The 10,000-nt window shown below is 35.9% G+C and overlaps 2 protein-coding genes across 8 annotated transcripts in view; one reads left to right on the forward strand and one right to left on the reverse strand.

Annotated features, from left to right (window-relative positions):
* asmt (acetylserotonin O-methyltransferase) overlaps positions 1–3,775 on the forward strand; it is a 15,875-nt gene extending 12,100 nt beyond the window's left edge. Inside the window, exons 7-8 of one of the 2 annotated variants that reach the window (XM_026272861.1) lie at positions 125–247; positions 2,901–3,047. In XM_026272861.1, coding sequence (XP_026128646.1) covers positions 125–247; positions 2,901–3,016 — 239 coding nt within the window. In that variant the 3' untranslated portion in view covers positions 3,017–3,047. Of the gene's footprint in view, positions 1–124; positions 248–2,900; positions 3,048–3,072 lie in introns of those variants that run through there. The other variant, XM_026272859.1, reaches the window with a different exon arrangement.
* The window catches only part of LOC113109177 (NACHT, LRR and PYD domains-containing protein 3-like), a 1,077,877-nt gene that overhangs the window by 86,938 nt on the left and 980,939 nt on the right, over positions 1–10,000 (reverse strand). The gene's annotated exons all lie outside the window — the stretch shown is intronic.

Below are 10,000 nucleotides of genomic sequence, written 5' to 3' on the forward strand. Positions count from 1 at the left end.
TGCGTGCGTGTGTGTGTGTGTGTGTGTGTGCGTGTGTGTGTGCGTGTGTGTGTGTGTGTGTGTGTGTGTGTGTGTGTGTGTGTGTGTGTGTGTGTGTGTGTGTGTGTGTGTGTGTGGGGGGCAGGAGACTTCTTTAAGGACGAGCTCCCGCAGGCCGATCTCTACATTCTGGCCCGGATCCTGCACGACTGGACCGACCAGCGGAGTGTGGAGCTGCTGACCAAGATTTACCAGTCCTGTAGACCAGGTACACACACACACACACACACACACACACACACACACACACACACACACACACTGTGCTTTAGCCTCTCAAAACTTCTCAGCAGCTGAACTGGTGTGTATAACAGTGAAGAGACACTTTCCCAGCATCCTTTGCTCTAGACACATTTCTGCTGTTCATTTCTTTCACAGAATAGCTTCAGTATATTCAGTTCTGATCTGAGAATAAGAATAAAATAAACATGCATGACTGTGTCCTTCACATTATAAATGAGCCACAGAACTACTCATCCCATGATGCTTTGCAAATTTAGTAACTGAATTATTAAAGTAAAACAATATCAAACTTTTTATTATTTCATCACTTTTTATTGTTTTTTTTTTCTAAAGAAAGTATTGCATTAAACTGATCAAAAGTGCCAGTGAAGACATTTATAATGTTACAAAAGATTTCTGTATTTAAATAAAAATGCTGTTCTTCTGAACTTTGTTCATCTGTGAATCCTGAAAAAGAAAATACATCACAGTTTCCACAGAAATATTGTGCAGCACAACTGTGTTCAACATTGATAATAATCAGAAATATTTATTGAGCAGTAAATCATCATATTATTCTGATTTCTGAAGATCATGTGACACTGAAGACTGGAGGAATGATGCTGAAAATACAGCTTTGATCACAGGAATAAATTACACTTTAACACAGATTCACAGAAAACAGCTGTTTAAGATTAGAATAATACTTTAAAATTTGTACTGCATTATTGTATTTTATTTAGTTTTTAATTTTAATAAATGGAGCACTGCTGAGCACAAGAGACTTCTTTCAGGAACATTAAGAATCTTAATTATGTCAAACCAGTACTGTACATCAGTTATTTGAGATTAATTTACATATTTTGCAATGATTCATGGGATTAAATGTCCCTCTGAGCTCTTCTGATAAAATTCTCTGTTATGAGTAGTTTAGTTCTCCACCAGAAATACAGCAGTTATACTTGTGTCTCTACAGGAGCAAATATCAAAAATCTGTTTCAGTTTGGAAAGAATGAAGAACATCAGCTTGGTTCCCTATACTCTGTACTGTGTGTGTGTGTGTGTGTGTGTGTGTGTGTGTGTGTGTGTGTGTGTGTGTGTGTGTGTGTGTGTGTGTGTGTGTGTGTGTGTGTGTGTGTGTGTGTGTGTGTGTGTGTGTGTGTGTGTGTGTGTGGAATAGACGAGCGGATGTCAACTAAACACTCGTCACACACTCAGGCTGTGAGCGTCTCGTTCTGCTAGACACCAGAAGCTCATTATATAATCATCTGCTCACTACAATAGGAGGCTCTCTTTCACCTCAAATTCACCCTCTTAAAGAGACAGTTCACTCGAATGTGTGCCTTCACTGACTGAAAGAATGACAGAATTGAGGTTTTCTGATGAATAATTCTGTTTAATCACACATGCAGCCTGTTAAAAATGAAACAAGCCAGCAGAAGTTGTTATATATGATACATGATGATGCTGCATCGCTTGCTTTATGAAGGAACAGATTGTCATCTGTGGATGAAAGCTCATGAGGGTTTGTGTGTATGTGTGTGTACCTACTAAACCATATAGAAATGAGTTAGACCTGACGAAATCAAATTTTTACCATTTGCAAAAAAGAAAAATAGGCATCCACTCTTCAGGTTTTATGCTGAGGCGCTGAGAACTTGTCCCTGCAACCAGTAATGGTTTGAGGTTGTGGTATGGGGACATAACATCTCCTTTCCCTTAATCAGGGATTTAGGGTTACATACGTAAACAAGACGTTCCCCATCTACGAGTTTTGTCATGATGACATGGGGGTCCATGGAAAGAGCCACAAACTGAACCCTGTCACAACCCTGTAGCGCTGCAAATGTTGATCCCAGGAGGGCAGCAGGGGTGACCTATGAGGATTTAACCTTCTGGCACCCCTCAAGAACCTGATGATGAGGGTCAGCCAGAAAGAGAACTGTAGAAACGCCTGTGTCAAGGCAGAATCGAGACATAGAAGTAAGCATCTCTCAGGTTGACAGGTGCAAACTAATCCTGGGGTGGATACATCTGATGCACTTGAACAGAAGCTTGTGAACACTAGGGCTGTAAAACCCTGAGTTCATCTCGGCTGGAGGGACAAGCTTGATTGCATCCTTTACAATTAGGACAGCAAACTCATTGCTTGGCAGACTGAATCGTGTCTGAATGAGCCAGCGGGACGGGTTGAGCAGCGCAAGCCTTGCCTCCAAACTCTGTACAAGTGGCACCAAAAAGACGACCGATGCACCCACGGTGGTGGAACAGTGGACGTCGTGCTGGATGGCACAGAGGGAATGGTGTCCCGGCTCATCACAGCAGGACTCCCTGTGTCCCCAGAGGGACTGGATAGAGATGCATGGAGAGGCAACGTTCCCCCGAGCCATGATCTCTTTGGCTGGCGTTAGGGGACATCATGGGCTCGAGTGAGGAGGCTCACATTGCCTGATAGCCAGAAACAGGATCCTTAGAAGTCTATGCAGCACTTCAATTTATAGAGCCAGATATCTTAATTTGTATAGAGAAGCATCAAGACAGCAGACAACAGTGAGGACATTGTATGTGTGCTTACTAGTTAAACAATAAATGTGTGCGTGTGCATGTGCGTGTGTGTGTGTGTGTGTGTGTGTGTGCAGGTGGAGCTGTGCTGCTGGTGGAGGCTCTTCTGTATGAGGATAACAGTGTGTGTGTGTGTGTGTGTGTGTGTGTGTGCAGGTGGAGCTGTGCTGCTGGTGGAGGCTCTTCTGTATGAGGATAACAGTGTGTGTGTGTGTGTGTGTGTGTGTGTGTGTGTGTGTGTGTGTGCAGGTGGAGCTGTGCTGCTGGTGGAGGCTCTTCTGTATGAGGATAACACTGGTCCTCTGACAGCGCAGCTCTACTCTCTGAACATGTTGGTGCAGACGGAGGGTCGCGAGCGCAAAGCTTCAGATTACAGTCGTCTGCTGAGCGCCGCTGGATTCACACACATCCAGATCCACAACACCGGCAAGATCTACGACGCCATCCTGGCCCACAAATAAACACACCGTGTGTCATGAAGGGCTTCTGTTCTTCAGAAATCATCTTATATTGTCTTAATGTTCAGCTATGTCTGTTTTCAGGCTCTAACAGATGAGTGTTTTACTTTACTGTGTTGTACCTGTTCAGATAGGAGATCTTAGATCCAGCTTTTACTCTTCTGCTTTACTCTTCAAATCTGCACAGCGCACTGTAAAATCATTTTTTTTAAGTAAAAAAAAAAGAAAAGAATGAATACGAAGAGTACATTTTATGAGGAAATACTATTTTAACTTTTTCTTTATTTCATTTAATGTGTTATTTGCCATTTCTTTGTAAGTAATTGTGAAATTTATTTGCGATTTCTGAGTGAAAATTATTTCTACACCAATTATTTTCCATCAATATCCTGAACTTTGCTACCTGAAATCCACTAATTGAATAATAAAAACCTTACTTTCACAACCCACATTTCAAGAAGGTGAATTTTTACAAAATATTTTAAAAATATTTTAAATAAACAGTCAAATAATGTTTAAAAAAAATAAGAATAACATCACATTTCATTTTTTTCAAGACCATGACTTTAATTTTCCTAATTAATTTTTATTTTGCTTAAACTTAATTTTTTTTGCTGAAATAAATTGTGAAACCAGGTCAAAATATATATATTTTAGTTTGTGTGTTGGATTGTTTATTGCAATATTAGTACAATGTTTGAGATTTCTTTTTTTAAATCATAATTGATGTGTGTTGTGTAGAATTAATCTGTGTGCTGTAATTATGAATTCAGTTATAAAAAGTGCTTGCTCTGAATAAATGTGTGAGGAATGTTCTTCCTGTGGGCAGTGTAGTAATAGAGGAAAGAACACAAGTGTGTTTGATGAAATAAGAGCCGTCCGTCTGCATCACATGAGAGTCATGATGTGTGTCTGCAGGGGATGAATCAGACGCTGCTTTATTATCTGCTGGATTAATATCATCATATCAGAAAGCACTCTTTGTCTGCTCAGAACTCAGTTTTATTAATGACATCGAAACACTGAACTGGAGTTTTGTCAATATTATGGCTAAAAAAAGTCCCTAAGTTATTTCTGAATGTTCTCAGAACATTAAACGATCAAAAGCATCTTTTCTTGATCATGTGAGTGTCAAGAGAACGTTACGTTGTTTTATTTTTAAATATTATGAGATTGTTTTGAATGTTCTTAGAATCTTCTGAAACAAGGAGCAACATTTCAAAAAAATGTTAGACGAACATCCAACTGAAATGTTTTACAAGAAAGATTTTAAATTATTTTTATCATTTTAGTTTACATTTCGAGAACATTAATGAAGACAACAAACATTTATTTGAGTTACTGAAAGAACATTTGTTTGTCTGTTTAAAATATATATATATATATATATATATATATATATATATATATATATATATATGTGTGTGTGTGTGTGTGTGTGTGTGTGTGTGTGTGTGTGTGTGTGTGTTTTAGTGAATTTTAAATAAATAGTTTGTTCATTTAAATCCTGAAGTTTAAAACACTAAATTATTATTTATTCATGAGCCTGCTATGGGAGTCAGATTTGTGTTTTGTCAAAGAGAAATGTTAAAAATGTAAAGTAAAGCAGGAATGAATGTCAAGCAGATGTATATCTCCTGAAGCACTGAATGTTTCTAAACATTTTCTGATTTAATACTGATGAACCTTGGAATCTAGAATTACAGCAGAAATATGTCATTTGTGCTGTGTGTAAACTATATATCATCCATATGCAACCTGACCAGGTTGTCCATATGTATATTTCATATCACTCTTTGTAGTGTTTCAGGTACAGTGATTGACAGACAGACAGGACTCTGATGGTGCAGTCCGATAGGCCCAACTCAATCTGATGTAATGACATCATCATCACATGGCACAGCTGATTGGTTCTCTCCTGTACTGGGAGCCAATGAGCTCGCTGCTCAACATTCAAATATATGACTGGAGCTTGGTGTGAACAGGTGACCACCTCACTTCAGAACAGTGAATTCAACATCTAAGATAAGTGAAGGCTCTTCTAATCCATATCACTGTGTGTATACGTGGTCTGTCTAATTGTACTAAAAAATGAGTGAAAAGTGACGTGACATACAAGTATGGTGACCCTTACTCAGAATTTGTGCTCTGCATTTAACCCATCCAAAGTGCACACACACACACACACAGTGAACACACACCCGGAGCAGTGGGCATCATTTATGCTGTCTTCCTCAAGGGCACCTCAGTCGTGGTATTGGCACCCAGAGACTCGAACCCACAACCTTAGGATTAGGAGTTAAACTCTCTAACTGGCAATGAATTGCCCAATTTAGCAACCATAGAGGCATTTCAAAAGGGGGTTCACCTTATACATCTGTGATTATCCCAGTGTTTCATTCATTATTTCTGAAGTTGATGTTGTCATTGTGATGAGTGTGTGGTTGTTTTCAGCTGCACGCAGCGTCAGAAGCACACGTTTATCGCAGTCATATCAATAGGTTTGTAAAAGATCGTCTGCTGAAAGCAATGCATTCTGGCTCATGAGAAAAATGCACAGTTATGTATTTATATAATCAGCACTTGTTCTGTCACCAGTGAGTGCACACAGGGTTGCCAGATTACACAGATTAAGTACACACCGGGCAGAAAGTGTGTCCTTAAAGGAGACTCTTATGCTTGAGCTTTGCATAAAAGACCCCATGACCCCAAATATTCCCTGCTTTGTTAGTAATGACAGGCTGAAGATTAAGCCTGATTTACACTTCTAACAGGATTCAGAGAGAGAAGCTCACCGCACACTCACTAGTGCACACTGAGTCCTTACTACTACTGTGTGAAACACCTTTCTTAAATCTGAATGAGTTTTTCAAATTAATCTGCAGTTGATTTGTTCTTTCTCCTACATGGAGACTTTTTTCTGTAATAATCTCATGTTTATATTGAGAGGAAGCGCTAACAAAAATATGCTGATATTCTATCATTTGTTACAAAAATGTTACATTTGAATGTTCTCTCAGCATTTTATTTTTATTTTTTTGTGTGTAAAAGAGGTTTATTATTAGATTTGTGAATGTTCCAAAAAACAAAAAAAAAAAAAAAAAAAGTTTGATCATTTTGAAACCATTGTTAAATCTTCATTACTGAATACATTTTTTATATATATATCTCAGAAATCCATTTTTAAATTTTCTTAAGAATCCTATTTGATAATTTTGAAAACATTATGAGAATGTTACTTTTGAATGTTCTTTCAACATTAAAAACAGCCCTTTTTTATATTTAAAGGGTTTTTTCCCTTTGGTTTTATGAACATTAGAGGAACATTTCATTTATTTTGAACCATTATGACATTTATTTTATTTAAAAAAAAATTTAATTGAAAAGTTCTAGGAACATTCTATCATTTTGAAAACGTTATGAGAATGTTACATCTGAATGCTCTCTAAATTTTTAAACACCCATTTTTTTATATTTAAAGAACATTTATTATTGGATTTGTGAAAATGACAGATTTTTGATACTGTAACAAAAATGTCATTTTGGAATGTTTTTTTTTTTTTTTTTTTTTTTGAACATTCAGTTTTTCCAAAAATGTATTAAGAATTATTATTTTATTTTTATATTATATTTATATTATATTATTTATATTATTTATTATATTTATTATATTATTGATTTTACACTATACTATTTTATTTTATTATCATTCCAATTTGGTTCTGTAAACGTTTATAAAACATTATGAGAACGTTACATCTGAATGTTCTATTACTTAAGTATAAGACCCTCCTTTTTATATTTCAACAGTTTCCTCTCAACATTAGAACATGTATCAAATATTAATAATGTTATCAGAACATTCCATTAGAATTTTAGGAATGTTTTGTTCTAACATTCACATAACCTTTAAAAACAATTATGGAAAATTATTGGAATGTTCTCAACATCTCAACAAATCACATCTCAAAGTGTGCTCAGATTCAATAAATACTCAAAGATGTGAATTTGTCATCAACATCAATTGATCTGAGCTGCTCTTGCATTAGATTTATAGCATCTGAATCTGATTTTATTGCGGTCTGATTGTATTTCTTCTAGAGATTCAGTGAGAAACATCAGAGATGATTGTGTTGGGTGCGGCAGGATTGTCCTCGGGGTTTATTCTGAGGAAGTCACACACTTTTAGTTCTCCGGTATAAATGATTCAGAGTTTCTGTTACCTTGAACTTCCTCATCCACGTGAAACGGTGGAAACAGAGCAGGTTTGTAAATAAATGATTCACTCTTCCAGTGGCTCTGAGCAGAGAAATCCAGGTACAATAGATCCAGAAGATACACAGAGTAATCAGAGCATTAATCAGAGCTCTGTGTACAGCAATGACCGCTGGGAGTGAATTATCAATAATAATACACATCTCAGGACTCAGAAAGAAATACAAGGGTCTCACATGTTGAGGTTGTATTTTAACATCAACATAAAAATAATAATCTCAAATGCTAATACCTGTAAAGTCACCTTTATTTCTATTGAGCTTTACAGTGAACAGTATTGTATAAAGCACTATAGAAATATGACCTGACTGTATACACTACAGAGGGTTTGAAAACAGCTTCACATTAATAAACAGGAAAATAACACTGTCACTGATGCAAACTTCATTAATTATGATATAAATTAAAGTTGTGTGGATTTCCATTTATGCCACATTGGGGGGAAAAATGCTTTAGAAAATCAGAATTATGACGTGAAACTCATAATTATGAAATGAATGGTCGAAATGATTACTTTGAAAGAAATGATGTATGCTTATAGACATTGACATACTAATATGATAAAGTTTTATAAGATAGTCAAAAAAATATGAGATAAAAATTCATAATTATGTGATTCACAGCTATGAGATAAAAAGTTGAAATTAAGAGATAAAGAATCGTAGTTATGAGATAAAAGTCAAACTTGGGGGAAGTTACTTTTAAAAGTAATGCATTACACTATTGTGTTACTCTATAAAAAAAAAATATAATTTAGTTATTTTTTCTGAAAAGTAATGCTTTACTTTTTAAATCTGTGCTGCACTTGATTGTTTGGTTTTAATATGAATAATTATGTTTTGTCAAATGTAAAAGCCCCTTAACACCAAAAGTGAAAAGAATATTTGTTTTATTTAATATATCTAATATATCTAATTATTGCATGGAGTTTGTGATTTTATTGATTTTGAGGAATGCACTGTGAGATCATGTTCACACACAATGCTCTTTCTCCCGATCTCTGTCTCCATGGCAACACCAGAGCTGTCACTCAACACATGGAAACAAAGTGACTGTAGTTACTCCTTTGAAAAAGTAACTCAGAAATTTCCTTCTGGATTAAAAAAGTAATGCGTTACTTTACTAGTTACTGAGATTTTTTTTTTATCTGTCTATGCAACTGGTGAACACTGAATAACAGTATTAATATTGTTGTTTAAGTTACAGACATGTATTTGCGTGACTGTTTTGCAACATGCAGAGCAAATGTTTTAGTGTGAGGAAGACTCCTCTCTGTGCTCCAGGCTGTTTCTGATGATCGTGTCTCAGCTGTGTCTGCTGGACGCCTCGGGTGGATCATGTCTCAGGTCCAGACACGTCCAGACACGACTGAAGCAGCTGACGCTCAGAGCACACCACTGACTCACACAGCACACTTACAGCTCCAGCAGGCTCATTCACATCTACTACAGTTCAGTTACACATTATGATGATCAACTTTCTCTGACCAAACTGCTAAAACTGTCCGATCCTGCAGATTTGCTTTATTCAACATCAAGAAGATCAAGCCCTTTCTTTGGGAACATGCTGCACAACTCCTTGCTCAAGCTCTTGTTCTGTCCAGGCTGGACTATTGCAATGCTCTCTTGGCAGGTCTTCCAGACAATTCTATCAAACCTTTACAATTAATCCAGAACCCGGCAGCAAGATAGATTTTTAATGAGCCAAAAAGAATACACGTCACACCTCTGTTTATCAATTATCAATAATTAATCTCTATTTCTCTACATTGGTGTTTTATCCTTTTATTTATTATACAATAATAATACATGTACTGCATTAAGCTAACTCAGACTTGTTCTAGCACAAAGTTGCTTTGGATAAAAGCGTCTGCTAAAGGAATAAATGTCAATCAGAGTATTTTCCGGTCATGGAGCACAAATGGAAATTCAAGCGTGAAATGTTAGAGGAACATTCCATTTGATCGGTTTGAAATGTTCTGAGAATGTTACATTCGAACGTTCTCCACAATTAAAGCACACATTTCTATATATTTACACAAGAACTTTGGTTCTGTGAACATAAGAGCAACATTCCATTTTATATATTTGTTAATGTTTTGGGAATGTTACATTGGAATATTTAAAAACGCATAAGTTTTTATATTTAAATAATGTTTTTGGTTATTTGGATGTTCAATTTCATTTTGAAACACTTTTTTATGCACATGTTAAATGAACATTCCATTTTATAATATTGAAAACTGATATTATTATTATTTTTGACATTCAAAACATCCCTTATGTAATGGATTAACAACTTGATTTTGGTTATGTAAATGTTAGAAGAACATTCCATTCAACTGTGGTTTGAAAATGTTATGCAAACATTACATTTCAATGTCTAAAAACACTATTCTTTACATATTTAAAGACTATTTTTTTGTTATTTGAACGTTCCATTTC

This window comes from Carassius auratus, chromosome 9 (assembly GCF_003368295.1).
Source record: "Carassius auratus strain Wakin chromosome 9, ASM336829v1, whole genome shotgun sequence".
Classification (NCBI taxonomy): Eukaryota; Metazoa; Chordata; class Actinopteri; order Cypriniformes; family Cyprinidae; genus Carassius; species Carassius auratus.